At 42.4% G+C, this 17,589-nt stretch overlaps 1 protein-coding gene across 3 annotated transcripts in view; it reads left to right on the top strand.

Moving 5' to 3' along the window:
- Positions 1-17,589, top strand: part of LOC138193630 (NACHT, LRR and PYD domains-containing protein 12-like) — a 54,884-nt gene that overhangs the window by 1,782 nt on the left and 35,513 nt on the right. For 2 of the 3 annotated variants that reach the window (XM_069141769.1, XM_069141767.1), the window contains 9 exons: positions 1,816-1,935; positions 4,463-4,698; positions 4,893-6,717; positions 8,308-8,481; positions 8,721-8,894; positions 10,385-10,558; positions 13,354-13,527; positions 14,164-14,337; positions 17,130-17,303. In XM_069141769.1, the coding sequence (XP_068997870.1) occupies positions 1,816-1,935; positions 4,463-4,698; positions 4,893-6,717; positions 8,308-8,481; positions 8,721-8,894; positions 10,385-10,558; positions 13,354-13,527; positions 14,164-14,337; positions 17,130-17,303 (3,225 nt within the window). The remainder of the gene's footprint in view (positions 1-1,815; positions 1,936-4,462; positions 4,699-4,892; positions 6,718-8,307; positions 8,482-8,720; positions 8,895-10,384; positions 10,559-13,353; positions 13,528-14,163; positions 14,338-17,129; positions 17,304-17,589) is intronic. The other variant, XM_069141768.1, reaches the window with a different exon arrangement.

The following is a 17,589-nucleotide window of genomic DNA, read 5'->3' as shown; positions in this document are numbered from 1 at the left end:
AATTTTCTGGAAAAGATGTCGTCAGCAGAAGCTGTGCTTAAAGTTTGGCATAAATTAAGTTATTTCAAACAAAACTCGCTTTACTACCAAAATGAACTCCTCATTTACAATCAACACGGCTCTGCCTCCTCTGCTGTCATCACCCAAAACAAACCCTGTGCACTGGAGGAAACCGGAACAAGCAGAACAACAGGAAGCTGCAGGGTTTGTGTGGAAAGTGGCCTTCACAATAAAATGTTCTAATTAAATGCTTATTATCAATAGAAGTGATTATATGTTATTGTATCCTAAAAACATGCATTTACAATGTCAAGTTGAAAGAGACTGCTCTTTGTTTCTGTGCATACAATAGGTCTATGTGTTGAATTGATGTTAATTAATCATCATCTAAAGCTCTTATTTTGACAGCTGATGTAGTCCTTGTTTCTATATTACAGTCACAGACTGTCTGTTCTGGAAAGCTGCGTCACTTTTATGATTTATTTTTGTAACTTTTAGCCCCGTGGTTCAATAAGTTCAATAATTAAGTAAAAGTAAGATTAGAACAAAAATATTTCTGTGATGTGCAGCATGATCATTATCAAAGGAAGTGATTACATATTCATTCCTCTATCAGGTAGTGCTTTAAAAAAAAAAAAAAAATCACATCTTTGTTTGTCAACTTACAATTTTTTCCAATTCCCGCAATTTTTCAGAAAATCCACTGCAAAATCAAACATTTTTAATCTCAACAATCACAAATAAACCTCCTGGAGGGATTGTCTCAAGTCCTCCCATGCAGGATATCAGTAGATGCTACAATTTACAGGTGTTCCATGAAGGCCTCACAGGTATCGGTGGATGGTAGTTAAGGGGCTGTTCACAGAGAAGCATCTTGTTTCCTCCTTCTTTCATCAAATGCTGTTGCTCAAAGTCCACAGTAAACGTTGACATGTGAAACTCTTCATTTCGACTGTAAAGCGTCATTCCAAGTGTTGTAAACAGTTTCAGACCCCAACTTATTGACGTTAACTGAAAGTCCCTTCTTCTGTGCCTGGTTTCCCCTCAATTAATATGTGATATGTTTATCAACAACAGTCAAATATGGAAAAGAGAAAGCTAAATGTTCTTTAAGTTCCTTTCACAAAACAGCAGCAACCTGAACACTCAGTATTAACAGTCTTATGCTGGAAGAACCAGAACAAACTTATTTTCTATGAGCCTGTTTACACCTGGCATTACCATGGAAACAACATCTGTCCTGGCTGATCCAATCACAAGTGGGCAGCTCAACATACCAACAATACACATTGAGATCAGATCTGATCAGACCACATTCGGAGGTGGTCTGGGACTCATAGGACCTCATTCTTTGAGCAGTGGGAACCTGAATGTGTCCTGGAACACACTGAAGGATCACCTGCTCAGCTGACGTCCTCTGAATAATCAATAGAAATGATCTCCAAGAGAGAAGCTGTCCTGTGTGGTTGTGTCGAGCAGCTGAACTGAAAAGTTCTAATAACAGTCCAGAGACAATCTTAAAAACAATCCTAAACCAGTGTTGGAGTTACTTTTTGAACAAAAACCGGGAAACAAAAAACAACAACCATACAAACACAACAAAGTGGAACCCTGCACAGTAATGAAGAAACAGACGGGCCTCCATGTGTGAAATCAACCTGAACTGAAGGGAAAGAATCAAGAAGACAAGAAGTGCAGACACATCAGCAGCATTTGTTTCAATCAGGACTTTGTTTTGTTTTTTATTCATTTTTCATTTATGTTCATTCATTTCACAGGTCAGAATAAAACATAAAAACATGTTTGTGTTTGCAGAGATCAGTTCTACAGCCAGAGAGCCGAGTCTCCAGGATCCATCTGTCTGTCTCTGAAGAGTGATTGGTCCAAAGGAAATCCTCTATACTTCAGTACTGAACCAGAACCTTCAGACTCAAAGTAAGAGAACTGATACAAACCTTTGAACCTCCAAACTGTCGGTTATAACAGAACTTAGTGTGTTGAGGTTCTGCAGCTGACGTCACTTCCTGGAACAGCTGCTGTCGTGTCACAGATCCTGTTCACACCTGCAGGGTTCAACGTAACATTTTTTCTCCACTGGTCTGTAGGTCAGAGTTTTTACTGGCCCCTTGGAGCGACCGGTCACACAGGGACTCATGCAGTTTAGAGGGGCAGAGTGGAACCAGGTTATTTCCTGTAGCGAATTCTAGCAAACTGCAATATTTGGGGGATCTTGTCATTTTTTTACATTCCATGAGAAGTTTCTGTCGTCAGCAGAAGCTGTGCTTAAAGTTTGGCATAAATTAAGTTATTTCAAACAAAACTCACTTTATTACCAAAATGAACTCCTCATTTACAATCAACACAGCTCTGCCTCCTCTGCTGTCATCACCCAAAACAAACCCTGTGCACTGGAGGAAACAGGAACAAGCAGAACAACAGGAAGCTGCAGGGTTTGTGTGGAAAGTGGCCTTCACAATAAAATGTTCTAATTAAATGCTTATTATCAATAGAAGTGATTATATGTTATTGTATGCTAAAAACATGCATATACAAAGTCAAGTTACAAGAGACTGCTCTTTGTTTCTGTGCATACAATGTGTCTATGTGTTGAATTGATGTTAATTAATCATCATCTAAAGCTCTTATTTTGACAGCTGATGTAGTCCTTGTTTCTATATTACAGTCACAGACTGTCTGTTCTGGAAAGCTGCGTCACTTTTATGATTTATTTTTGTAACTTTTAGCCCCGTGGTTCAATAAGTTCAATAATTAAGTAAAAGTAAGATTAGAACAAAAATATTTCTGTGATGTGCAGCATGATCATTATCAAAGGAAGTGATTACATATTCATTCCTCTATCAGGTAGTGCTTTAAAAAAAAAAAAAAAATCACATCTTTGTTTGTCAACTTACAATTTTTTCCAATTCCCGCAATTTTTCAGAAAATCCACTGCAAAATCAAACATTTTTAATCTCAACAATCACAAATAAACCTCCTGGAGGGACTGTCTCAAGTCCTCCCATGCAGGATATCGGTAGATGCTACAATTTACAGGTGTCCCATGAAGGCCTCACAGGTATCGGTGGATGGTAGTTAAGGGGCTGTTCACAGAGAAGCATCTTGTTTCCTCCTTCTTTCATCAAATGCTGTTGCTCAAAGTCCACAGTTAACGTTGACATGTGAAACTCTTCATTTCGACTGTAAAGCGTCATTCCAAGTGTTGTAAACAGTTTCAGACCCCAAATTATTGACGTTAACTGAAAGTCCCTTCTTCTGTACCTGGTTTCCCTTCAATTAATATGTGATATGTTTATCAACAACAGTCAAATATGGAAAAGAAAAAGTTAAATGTTCTTTAAGTTCCTTTCACAAAACAGCAGCAACCTGAACACTCAGTATTAACAGTCTTATGCTGGAAGAACCAGAACAAACTTATTTTCTATGAGCCTGTTTACACCTGGCATTACCATGGAAACAACATCTGTCCTGGCTGATCCAATCACAAGTGGGCAGCTCAACATACCAACAATACACATTGAGATCAGATCTGATCAGACCACATTCGGAGGTGGTCTGGGACTCATAGGACCTCATTCTTTGAGCAGTGGGAACCTGAATGTGTCCTGGAACACACTGAAGGATCACCTGCTCAGCTGACGTCCTCTGAATAATCAATAGAAATGATCTCCAAGAGAGAAGCTGTCCTGTGTGGTTGTGTTGAGCAGCTGAACTGAAAAGTTCTAATAACAGTCTCGAGACAATCTTAAAAACAATCCTAAATCAGTGTTGGAGTTACTTCTTTTTTTTAACAAAAACTGGGAAACAAACAACAACAACAACAACCATACAAACACAACAAAGTGAAACCCTGCACAGTAATGAAGAAACAGACGGGCCTCCATGTGTGAAATCAACCTGAACTGAAGGGAAAGAATCAAGAAGACAAGAAGTGCAGACACATCAGCAGCATTTGTTTCAATCAGGACTTTGTTTTGTTTTTTATTCATTTTTCATTGATGTTCATTCATTTCACAAGTCAGAAAAAAACATAAAAACATGTTTGTGATCGGTCCATAAGAGAACCTCCAGAGTTCAGTACTGAACCAGAACCTTCAGACTCAAAGTAAGAGACTGTTGTTGTTGTAAACTGACCACATGGAAGATGATTCATTGAGGATGAAGACAAAATGTTCAGCTGAAATATTTTCATTCATGAAGCAGAACTATCAGTGCAGTTTAAAATCAGGAGGATTCTAGTTTAAAGTATTTCTGTAGTAAAACACCAGAAAACCTCTATTTCACATTTCACACTTCAATCAACATATTTCAGCCGATAAAGATCTGAAAGCTTTAGTAAGTGGACCTCTGAGCTTCGGTTCTCTCCATCATACAGTAGATTGTTCTTTGAGGTCCAGAACAACCATCAGCAGATTATTGTAGTGATGAAGAAATGTGTTGACAGACTGAGGAAGAGGAGGGGTGTCCCTGAGGAGGAGCAGCTGTCCTGCTGTGTTCTGTGTCAGGACGTCCTGAAGGATCCCGTCTCCACCAGCTGTGAACACCGGTTCTGCAGACGGTGCATCACCTCCTACTGGGACCAGTCGGCTCCATCAGGAGACTCCTCCTGTCCCCAGTGTGAACAAAGATCCAGAACCAGACCTGGACCGCAGACAGCCAGTCAGACCGGCACTGTACAAAGTAAGACTGTCCATCTGTCCGTTGAGGACTCGGTTCTGAAAACTGTACCTGTTGCTTTATACCGTCTCATTTGTTACGTCAGACATTTAAATGATTGTAAATCCAACAGAACTGAACCAGGTTCCTCTTCCTGTCTTTGGTTTGTGTGCAGCTTCTCTTTCTTTAGTCTGACAGCTGTTCTTGTCTTTGTCCAGATGTTGGTCTGCAGCAGGTTTTAGATGAACATAAGATCAGTGTGAGGAGGAGATGTGAACATGTGACTGAAGGAAGTGATGAAAGAGGAAGTGGAACCCTCCTGAAGAGGATCTACACGGAGCTCTACATCACAGAGGGACGGAGTGAAGAGGTTGATACCCAACATGAGGTGATGCAGCTGGAGATCAAGAAGAAGATCCTCCATGACGCTCCAATCAAGTGCCACGACATCTTTAAAGCCTTCCCCGACCAGCAGAGACCCATCAGAGTGGTTCTGACCAACGGCGTCGCCGGTGTGGGAAAAACCTTCTCGGTGCAGAAGTTCTCTCTGGACTGGGCCGAGTGCTTGGAGAACCAGGACGTCAGCGTGGTGATTCTGCTGTCGTTCAGGGAGCTGAACTTGATCCGAGATGAGCGGTACAGTCTTCTCACGCTGCTCCGTGTTTTCCATCCAACGTTACAGAAGGTCTCAGCAGAGCAGCTCGCTGTCTGGAAGCTTCTGTTCATCTTGGACGGCCTGGATGAAAGCAGACTCTCTCTGGACTTCAGTAGCAGGAAGCTCGTTGATGTCACTCACGAGTCCTCCGTCGACGTGCTGCTGACCAACCTCATCGAGGGGAATCTGCTTCCCTCGGCTCTCGTCTGGATAACTTCCCGACCCGCGGCGGCCAATCAGATCCCTCCTGAGTGTGTCGACAGGCTGACGGAAGTACGAGGCTTCACTGACGCCCAGAAGGAGGAGTACTTCAGGAGAAGGTTCAGTGATGAAGAGCGGTCCAGCAGCATCATCTCCCACATCAAGACCTCCAGGAGCCTCCACATCATGTGTGGAATCCCCGTCTTCTGCTGGATCAGCGCTACGGTTCTGGACCACATGTTGACCACCGAGCAGAGAGGAGAGCTGCCCAAGACCCTGACTGACATGTACTCACACTTCCTGCTGGTTCAGACCAAGAGGAAGAAGAACAAGTATGGTGGACACGAGACGAGTCCACAGGAGCTGACGGAGGCTGACGGGGAAGTTCTTCTGAAGCTGGGTAGGCTGGCGTTTGAACATCTGGAGGAAGGAAACATCATGTTCTACCAAGAAGACCTGCAGCGGTGCGGTCTGGACATCACAGAGGCCTCAGTGTACTCAGGAGTTTGTACAGAGATCTTCAAGAGAGAGTGTGTGATCTTCCAGAAAACAGTCTACTGCTTTGTTCATCTGAGCGTTCAGGAGTTTCTGGCTGCAATCTACATGTTCCACTGTTTCACCGACAGGAACACAAAGGTGCTACAGGACTTCCTGAAGGACTTCCTGGAAGATAAGACAGATTCAAAAGAAAAGTCTCTCGGAAACAATGATGATGGTTTCCCTCCTTTGGATGACTTCCTGAGAGGAGCCATGGAAAAATCCCTCCAAAGTAAAAGTGGCCACCTGGACCTGTTTGTTCGCTTCCTTCATGGCCTCACTCTGGAGTCCAACCAGAGACTCTTAAGAGGCCTGCTGAGTCAGAAAGAGAGCAGTTCAAGAATAATTGAGAAAGCCATCAAGAACCTGAAGGAGATGAACAGTTGTAAAATCTCTCCAGACAGAAGCATCAACATCTTCCACTGTCTGATGGAGATGAACGACCTCTCAGTCCATCAGGAGATCCAAGACTTCCTGAAGTCAGAGAACAGATCAGAGAAGAAACTCTCTGACATCCACTGCTCAGGTCTGGCCTCCATGTTGCAGATGTCAGAGGAGGTTCTGGATGAGTTGGACCTGAAGAAGTACAACACATCACAGGAGGGACGACGGAGACTGATCCCAGCTGTGAGGAACTGCAGGACGGCTCGGTGAGTCCACATGTGATCATTAACGTGATCAATCAGATCAGTAGTTTGGTTCTTCAAATATTCTCACTTGAACATTGTCATTATTCTTTAAACAGTGTTCCACTGGTTTGTTGTAAACATTAATGTCAGTTGTAGTTCTGGTTGGATTCTGGTTCATCCGGTTTTTAATATATTTACAAAATGAATTTTTCATAAACCACCATATGATATCATTGAAACTGCTGAAGCTTTACATGAGGTAGCACACGAAACGTACTCATAGAACTGAAGTTACATCCAGGTAACTATTAATTGACTGCATACAGTGCAGCCCACCGTGACGTCACCCATCAGGATGTGAGGGCTCGTTTTGAAGACTCCAATCGGACATTTCAGCCGACGCTGTCTTGATGTTGTGGACCCAGAAGGGACCATATTTTGATGTGCTGGGAGGAGCAATCAGTGGACCTAACAGGGAGCCCTGGGACATTAGGCACTGCCCACATGAACAGTAAACCCTGAAACCACTCCAGGCCTGTCAATCAAACAGCTCCGCCCCCAAACATATCTGTGTTTGAGTCTTAATATCTAATGAATGATGAATTATTTCCAGAAGGACCAGAACACTGATCAGAAGGAGGGAGTTTATCTAATGACACCATGATGACTTGTGGAAAACATTTACTGACTTTGTATTTCAGGAGAGAACTTGATGCTTTTTCAGTGGGAGTCTATGGAGACTGAGGTTCTTTGGAGACGGCCCCTAGTGGCCCTCAGTGGTGTTGCACTTTAAGGCTCTTCTGCGCTGGTTTTCTCTTTCCTGTGTTGTTCATTTTGGAACTGATGGAGAGAATAACTGGATCAGAATCTCAGCAAAATGCAAGAAAGCAAAGCTGGAATGAGACTGAACAGCGTGTACGATCTGGCAGGGTGGGTGTGACTGCGCTGGGTCTGAGTTACGTATCCTGTTGATGGAGATCTGAGGCAGCTGGTGAGGTTCTGCTCCGGTCCCGGTGCACCTGCTTCCACTCAGATAATCACAGACAGAGAGAGATGCTGGAGAGCAGCTGCTGGGATGTGGAGGGAGAAACATGGAGGCAGCTGTAGCAGACGTGATGCACCGATGTGAAGACTCACCCTTGCTGCGTTACGACACCACATAGTGGACGAGTGGCCAATCAGAGTGGAGTTTGTTCACTATATAGTCACCATGTAGTGGACAATTGGGACGCAGCACCTGCGTTCCAGTATCCATACGACCACACTATTTAGTGCGGCAGAAGAAGATCAGTATGTCCCAATACATAGTGTGTTAAATGTAGTACTCCAAAAGTACCAGGATATTGTACTACGTTCGGTCGTATTCTACAGTCTGCAGGTCAGCATGCTGCTCTGGCTGTTCTGACCCACAATCCTCTGCAGCAGAAGATGCGTCACATCGACTGAGCCACCGAGACTAAGTACTAACAGTATGAAGTAATAAATAGAAATCTGGAACGCAGCGTGAATGTCAAACAGGAAGTGTCAAACTGTTTATTATCAATCACAGGAAGTAAATATGAAGTGTCGTCTTTCATAATAACATATTTAGTAACATTTGTGTCATTACAGACTTGTTGGCTGTGGACTCTCAGAGACTCACTGTGAAGTCGTGACCTCAGCTCTGAAGTCTGACCCCTCCCATCTGAAACATCTGGACCTGAGTGACAACTACCTGCAGGATTCAGGAGTGAAGCAGCTGTCTGCTGGACTGAAGAGTCCAAACTGTAGACTGGAGACTCTGAGGTCAGTTCATGAACTGAATCAGAACTTCTGATTTGAATACATTGAAGAGACGGCAGCAGTCAGTGAAGTTTCACTATTTTCATGAACACAAATCTGAAGACATTTTACATTATTTGAATGTCATGAAATCTTCTTCAGACTCTGGTTTTTAAGGAGAAAATCTACAGTGGTGTTGTGTGTTGGACAAACTCATCAGATAAATCACGTGATTTTATCTCCATCTTTTATTCTATTTTAAGATTGGAGAGCTGCAGTTTGTCAAAGATCAGCTGTGATTCTCTGGTCTCAGCTCTGAAGTCCAACCCCTCCCATCTGAAACATCTGGACCTGAGTAAAAACAATCTGCAGGATTCAGGAGTGAAGCAGCTGTGTGGTTTTCTGGAGAGTCCACACTGTAGTCTGGAGACTCTGAAGTAAGTTCACTGTCTGTTACTGTTGTAGATCTTCTCTGTTTAATCAGCAGCTGCAGCTCCTTCATGTCTCATGTTGATGACTACAGACTCTGAGGTCAGTAGAGGGTTGGAGTCGCTCCATGCTGCTTTCAGTGATGTCAGTGTTTCTCATAAATATACTAGACTTGGGCGGCATTCAATTACAATCATTACATCGTCAGGAATGTTTTTTGTTTCCCCTTCAGATTTATCCTGACTGGTTTTTGTAAAATACACAACTTACTTCTAAATATCGTCGAGCATTCCTGCTAACGAAGCTAGCATGCAACAGTAAAAAAGCATTGAACTTCAATAAACTCACCAGGATATCAAATGTTCAAAGTTCTAAGGATCTGTTGGTGAAACTGCAGCTCTTCAATGGCTCGTCGTTCAACATTCATTTTAAAGTTCACTTTTCTTTAGCTGAATCTGATTAATCTTTTCCTGCTCACAACTCCTACCATACCGAAGCACAGACGACGGAAAAACAAACATCCTCTATTGAGACATGGATGATCACTTCTATCCATCTCTGTGCACGGAGTAACAAAGATGATATATTCAGGAAAACATTGACTCTCCTCGGACTTTTCTGTGTACAGAGGAAAACGGCTACGTGACAACCTGTCGACCTTACTTAAGGGGACAATAACATCGTTCCTAAACATAATAATTAAGATCCCAGATTAAATTATTCTGGTTACATAAGACTCCATGTTTTAGTTGTGCTGAGATGAACATGATGTGAAAGTTGTGGTGAAACTAAACTGCAGACATCAGCTGATATTCTACTGATCCACACTGAGGATCTTCAGGGGAAAGTCTGTTTTCTTCTTCTCTGGTTTAGTCCGCTGACTGTGGCAGAGCAACGTCCACATTTAAAACCTTCATAGAAGAAGAAAAATCCTTCACTGGATGATCGACTGTGAAACTCTGGATTTTCACCTTAAAGTCTGACATTGAAATAAAACTGGAAATCTTTTCCACAACATAAGACTGCAACAAATAAATGTTCAGTATGTGCTTGTTCACACTGGTCTGGAGTCATGTGATGATGTTGGACTGAAATATTCAAACAGATCACATCACATCAAATGTTGTAGATGTAGTTTGGATCATCTGATGGACTTTTCTTCCACATTCAGTCGGACATGTTTGTTTTCTTCTGAAACTTGAGGATCTTCAGAGGAATCTGGGATCAGTTTGTTGGACAACATGAGTTTGTATCGATGGAGCCGCTGGTGGAGCTGCAGAGTTTAAGAGCTGAAGTCACTCCGTCTTTATTGAAGCAGCAGCATGTTGTCATTCATATTAATGAGAGCTCTTCTTCACTGCTTCTGTTTCACTGTTTCAACCTGCAGCAGTTTGGAGTTTCCATTTTAAAAACTTGTACATTGTGAACCTTCTTCAGCTCTGAACACACCATGAAACACTGAATGAGTCTAAACTCACAGCTTTTATTCTTTATTTAGATTGAGGAGCTGCAGTTTGTCAAAGATCAGCTGTGATTCTCTGGGTTCAGCTCTGAAGTCCAACCCCTCCCATCTGAAACATCTGGACCTGAGTGACAACAAGCTGCAGGATTCAGGAGTGAAGCAGCTGTGTGGTTTTCTGGAGAGTCCACACTGTAGTCTGGAGACTCTGAAGTAAGTTCACTGTCTGTTACTGTTGTAGATCTTCTCTGTTTAATCAGCAGCTGCAGCTCCTTCATGTCTCATGTTGATGACTACAGACTCTGAGGTCAGTAGAGGGTTGGAGTCGCTCCATGCTGCTTTCAGTGATGTCAGTGTTTCTCATAAATATACTAGACTTGGGCGGCCCGTCCATGTAAATTTACAGCCGCCCAGATATATTTGAATGTATTTATGAATGTGTCCGAGAGGACGCCGCGAGATGTGTGTCGGCAGCGAGCGGAGGGGGACAGCTGTCGGTCCGCTGCAGCCGACACTCAGACACAGAGTCCCGCCTGCTCTACAGGCAGCGGAGCAGAGAAGAAACGGACTAAAGTGCCGTCACTCTTCACTGCAGTCCATGTTCACCATCGTTTGCGTGTAAAGGTTGAAAACACCAGCGATCGGTCGAGACATCCAGGAAGTCCGTCACATACAGGCGGAGAGATGAAAGTTTCCCACAAGCTGGACGTTCATGTGTCGCTGCTGCAGGATGAAATCAGCCTGCAGCTACACACAGTCAACTAAAGTCTACCAACATGGGTTAACTATTAAACTAACCACTAACCAGCTGATAGTTATCGCTGACTTCTTGAATTCAGTCTGAAATGGTCAGAGCGTCATCTGAGCTGTCGGTCAGAAACTCTCAGTTTCAGTTTCATATCACTCAGAGCGGGCGGATCAATCATTAGTGATGAGGGGGCTGCAGGAAAACTACTGACCAGTAAAAATACTATCAAAGAAAACCTTCTGTTGAAAATAATGCTGCTGCAGTTTGATACTCAAGACGGTTCATTTCTATATATGTAACCCCCGTGCAGCTGTTGCTTTAGAGACAGTGCAGAATAGACAGAAAAGAGGGGAATTATCAAATCTAATCCAGGTTCAATGAGGAGACTGGTTAATCCATCACTCGTCTGACTGCTGCACAGACAAGAAATATCAACCCTGAATTACACTTACAACAAAAGGTTTAATTAGAACACAATATAATAACAATACTACAACAAATTGACAATTCCACACATCAAAAAGTGTCCAAGCAGGAAATATGAAAATCAAAAACCTCTGAGATCTCAGGAATAAATGAAATTGAAGAAAATGCATAAAAGAAAGACTTGATTTCTCAAATGTCCTACCCCCCAAACAATGTCCAGTGAAATGGACTCCAGGTGAACTGTGATGTCCAGCTGAGATGAAGATTCTCTCAGATGAAGGTAGACGGTAAGATGGATGAAGATGGGGTGAGTGGTGGCAGGCAGGACGGTGGATGGACGGTACCTCTGGTTCCAACGAAGAAGATATTAAAAAAAAAACAGCCTCTGCACATGTGCAGGACAATAGTTCATTACTAATTCAATTTACTCAACTGGGCCTGCAACCCGCATGGCTGTAAACATCACACACAATATAACAACTAATTAGTGAACATACAGAACTCAAGGCATTCAATTACAATCATTACATCTTCAGGAATGTTTTTTGTTTCCCCTTCAGATTTATCCTGACTGGTTTTTGTAAAATACACAACTTACTTCTAAATATCGTCGAGCATTCCTGCTAACGAAGCTAGCATGCAACAGTAAAAAAGCATTGAACTTCAATAAACTCACCAGGATATCAAATGTTCAAAGTTCTAAGGATCTGTTGGTGAAACTGCAGCTCTTCAATGGCTCGTCGTTCAACATTTAATTTAAAGTTGTTCACTTTTCTTTAGCGGAATCTGATTCATCTTTTCCTGCTCACAACTCCTACCATACCGAAGCACAGACGACGGAAAACAAACATCCTCTATTGAGACATGGATGATCACTTCTATCCATCTCTGTGCACGGAGTAACAAAGATGATATATTCAGGAAAACATTGACTCTCCTCGGACTTTTCTGTGTACAGAGGAAAACGGCTACGTGACAACCTGTCGACCTTACTTAAGGGGACAATAACATCGTTCCTAAACATAATAATTAAGATCCCAGATTAAATTATTCTGGTTACATAAGACTCCATGTTTTAGTTGTGCTGAGATGAACATGATGTGAAAGTTGTGGTGAAACTAAACTGCAGACATCAGCTGATATTCTACTGATCCACACTGAGGATCTTCAGGGGAAAGTCTGTTTTCTTCTTCTCTGGTTTAGTCCGCTGACTGTGGCAGAGCAACGTCCACATTTAAAACCTTCATAGAAGAAGAAAAATCCTTCACTGGATGATCGACTGTGAAACTGAAACTCTGGATTTTCACCTAAAAGTCTGACATTGAAATAAAACTAGAAATCTTTTCCACAACATCAGACTGCAACAAATAAATGTTCAGTATGTGCTTGTTCACACTGGTCTGGAGTCATGTGATGATGTTGGACTGAAATATTCAAACAGATCACATCACATCAAATGTTGTAGATGTAGTTTGGATCATCTGATGGACTTTTCTTCCACATTCAGTCGGACATGTTTGTTTTCTTCTGAAACTTGAGGATCTTCAGAGGAATCTGGGATCAGTTTGTTGGACAACATGAGTTTGTATCGATGGAGCCGCTGGTGGAGCTGCAGAGTTTAAGAGCTGAAGTCACTCCGTCTTTATTGAAGCAGCAGCATGTTGTCATTCATATTAATGAGAGCTCTTCTTCACTGCTTCTGTTTCACTGTTTCAACCTGCAGCTGTTTGGAGTTTCCATTTTGTAATCTTGTACATTGTGAAACTTCTTCAGCTCTGAACACACCATGAAACACTGAATGAGTCTAAACTTACAGCTTGTATTCTTTATTCAGATTGAGGAGCTGCAGTTTGTCAGAGATCAGCTGTGATTCTCTGGTCTCTGCTCTGAAGTCCAACCCCTCCCATCTGAAACATCTGGACCTGAGTGACAACAAGCTGCAGGATTCAGGAGTGAAGCAGCTGTGTGGTTTTCTGGAGAGTCCACACTGTAGTCTGGAGACTCTGGAGTAAGTTCACTGTCTGTTACTGTTGTAGATCTTCTCTGTTTAATCAGCAGCTGCAGCTCCTTCATATACAAACAGAACTTCCATCCTTAAAGCTGTAAATTTCCTTTTGTTCTTATTTTCAGTGTTCTTGTCCTAAATTCAGAGTGTTTGTTGCAGAAAGTGTAGAAAATGTCCTCTGATGGTTGTTAAAGTAAATGAATGTTTGTCATTTGTTCTAAAGAGTCTCAGCTGTAAACAGAAGATCCTCTGAACTCTGATCTGTTGAAACTCAACGTTTACTTCCTGAAGGAGACATTTGTCTTTGGTTTCTGCTCATTTCAATGTGACTTCACAGAGAAAGTCTGATCACTGATATTGATCCTTCACAACACACTCAGATGAAAGAACATCATCAGCTGCAGCTGTTTAAAGTATCAGTAGAGTAGTGATGGTGTAATGAGACCTGACGGAGGTGAGCAGCATGTTATTGATCTGTGCTGACATGAAGAGGTGGATGAATGTTGTGCTGACATTTGGATGATGTCAGTAGAAGGCTGACATGATGAAGATCCTCAATAACAGAAGGACAAAGTCATTCAAACTGAACACATCTGATGGATCACGTGATTTTATCTCCATCTTTTATTCTTTATTCAGATTGAAGAGCTGCAGTTTGTCAAAGATCAGCTGTGATTCTCTGGTCTCAGCTCTGATGTCCAACCCCTCCCATCTGAAACATCTGGACCTGAGTTACAGCAATCTGCAGGATTCAGGAGTGAAGCAGCTGTGTGGTTTTCTGGAGAGTCCACACTGTAGTCTGGAGACTCTGGAGTAAGTTCACTGTCTGTTACTGTTGTAGATCTTCTCTGTTTAATCAGCAGCTGCAGCTCCTTCATGTCTCATGTTGATGACTACAGACTCTGAGGTCAGTAGAGGGTTGGAGTCGCTCCATGCTGCTTTCAGTGATGTCAGTGTTTCTCATAAATATACTAGACTTGGGCGGCTCGTCCATGTAAATTTACAGCCGCCCAGATATATTTGAATGTATTTATGAATGTGTCCGAGAGGACGCCGCGAGATGTGTGTCGGCAGCGAGCGGAGGGGGACAGCTGTCGGTCCGCTGCAGCCGACACTCAGACACAGAGTCCCGCCTGCTCTACAGGCAGCGGAGCAGAGAAGAAACGGACTAAAGTGCCGTCACTCTTCACTGCAGTCCATGTTCACCATCGTTTGCGTGTAAAGGTTGAAAACACCAGCGATCGGTCGAGACATCCAGGAAGTCCGTCACATACAGGCGGAGAGATGAAAGTTTCCCACAAGCTGGACGTTCATGTGTCGCTGCTGCAGGATGAAATCAGCCTGCAGCTACACACATTCAACTAAAGTCTACCAACATGGGTTAACTATTAAACTAACCACTAACCAGCTGATAATTATCGCTGACTTCATGAATTCAGCCTGAAATGGTCAGAGCGTCATCTGAGCTGTCGGTCAGAAACTCTCAGTTTCAGTTTCATATCACTCAGAGCGGGCGGATCAATCATTAGTGATGAGGGGGCTGCAGGAAAACTACTGACCAGTAAAAATACTATCAAAGAAAACCTTCTGTTGAAAATAATGCTGCTGCAGTTTGATACTCAAGACGGTTCATTTCTATATATGTAACCCCCGTGCAGCTGTTGCTTTAGAGACAGTGCAGAATAGACAGAAAAGAGGGGAATTATCAAATCTAATCCAGGTTCAATGAGGAGACTGGTTAATCCATCACTCGTCTGACTGCTGCACAGACAAGAAATATCCACCCTGAATTACACTTACAACAAAAGGTTTAATTAGAACACAATATAATAACAATACTACAACAAATTGACAATTCCACACATCAAAAAGTGTCCAAGCAGGAAATATGAAAATCAAAAACCTCTGAGATCTCAGGAATAAATGAAATTGAAGAAAATGCATAAAAGAAAGACTTGATTTCTCAAATGTCCTACCCCCCAAACAATGTCCAGTGAAATGGACTCCAGGTGAACTGTGATGTCCAGCTGAGATGAAGATTCTCTCAGGTGAAGGTAGACGGTAAGATGGATGAAGATGGGGTGAGTGGTGGCAGGCAGGACGGTGGATGGACGGTACCTCTGGTTCCAACGAACAAGATATTAAAAAAAACAGCCTCTGCACATGTGCAGGACAATAGTTCATTACTAATTCAATTTACTCAACTGGGCCTGCAACCCGCATGGCTGTAAACATCACACACAATAGAACAACTAACTAGTGAACATACAGAACTCAAGGCATTCAATTACAATCATTACATCTTCAGGAATGTTTTTTGTTTCCCCTTCAGATTTATCCTGACTGGTTTTTGTAAAATACACAACTTACTTCTAAATATCGTCGAGCATTCCTGCTAACGAAGCTAGCATGCAACAGTAAAAAAGCATTGAACTTCAATAAACTCACCAGGATATCAAATGTTCAAAGTTCTAAGGATCTGTTGGTGAAACTGCAGCTCTTCAATGGCTCGTCGTTCAACATTCAATTTAAAGTTGTTCACTTTTCTTTAGCGGAATCTCATTCATCTTTTCCTGCTCACAACTCCTACCATACCGAAGCACAGACGACGGAAAACAAACATCCTCTATTGAGACATGGATGATCACTTCTATCCATCTCTGTGCACGGAGTAACAAAGATGATATATTCAGGAAAACATTGACTCTCCTCGTACTTTTCTGTGTACAGAGGAAAACGGCTACGTGACAACCTGTCGACCTTACTTAAGGGGACAATAACATCGTTCCTAAACATAATAATTAAGATCCCAGATTAAATATTCTGGTTGCATAAGACTCCATGTTTTAGTTGTGCTGAGATGAACATGATGTGAAAGTTGTGGTGAAACTAAACTGCAGACATCAGCTGATATTCTACTGATCCACACTGAGGATCTTCAGGGGAAAGTCTGTTTTCTTCTTCTCTGGTTTAGTCCGCTGACTGTGGCAGAGCAACGTCCACATTTAAAACCTTCATAGAAGAAGAAAAATCCTTCACTGGATGATCGACTGTGAAACTGAAACTCTGGATTTTCACCTTAAAGTCTGACATTGAAATAAAACTAGAAATCTTTTCCACAACATCAGACTGCAACAAATAAATGTTCAGTATGTGCTTGTTCACACTGGTCTGGAGTCATGTGATGATGTTGGACTGAAATATTCAAACAGATCACATCACATCAAATGTTGTAGATGTAGTTTGGATCATCTGATGGACTTTTCTTCCACATTCAGTCGGACATGTTTGTTTTCTTCTGAAACTTGAGGATCTTCAGAGGAATCTGGGATCAGTTTGTTGGACAACATGAGTTTGTATCGATGGAGCCGCTGGTGGAGCTGCAGAGTTTAAGAGCTGAAGTCACTCCGTCTTTATTGAAGCAGCAGCATGTTGTCATTCATATTAATGAGAGCTCTTCTTCACTGCTTCTGTTTCACTGTTTCAACCTGCAGCTGTTTAGAGTTTCCATTTTCTAAACTTGTACATTGTGAACCTTCTTCAGCTCTGAACACACCATGAAACACTGAATGAGTCTAAACTCACAGCTTTTATTCTTTATTCAGATTGTGGAGCTGCAGTTTGTCAAAGATCAGCTGTGATTCTCTGGGTTCAGCTCTGAAGTCCAACCCCTCCCATCTGAAACATCTGGACCTGAGTTTCAACTACCTGAAAGATTCAGCAGTGAAGCAGCTGTGTGGTTTTCTGGAGAGTCCACACTGTAGTCTGGAGACTCTGGAGTAAGTTCACTGTCTGTTACTGTTGTAGATCTTCTCTGTTTAATCAGCAGCTGCAGCTCCTTCATGTCTCATGTTGATGACTACAGACTCTGAGGTCAGTAGAGGGTTGGAGTCGCTCCATGCTGCTTTCAGTGATGTCAGTGTTTCTCATAAATATACTAGACTTGGGCGGCCCGTCCATGTAAATTTACAGCCGCCCAGATATATTTGAATGTATTTATTAATGTGTCCGAGAGGACGCCGCGAGATGTGTGTCGGCAGCGAGCGGAGGGGGACAGCTGTCGGT

This window comes from Embiotoca jacksoni, unplaced genomic scaffold (assembly GCF_022577435.1).
Source record: "Embiotoca jacksoni isolate LCO1_2020_lvr unplaced genomic scaffold, fEmbJac1.0.p SCAF_91, whole genome shotgun sequence".
Taxonomy (NCBI): Eukaryota; Metazoa; Chordata; class Actinopteri; family Embiotocidae; genus Embiotoca; species Embiotoca jacksoni.
This window is presented reverse-complemented; position numbering and strand designations above follow the sequence as displayed.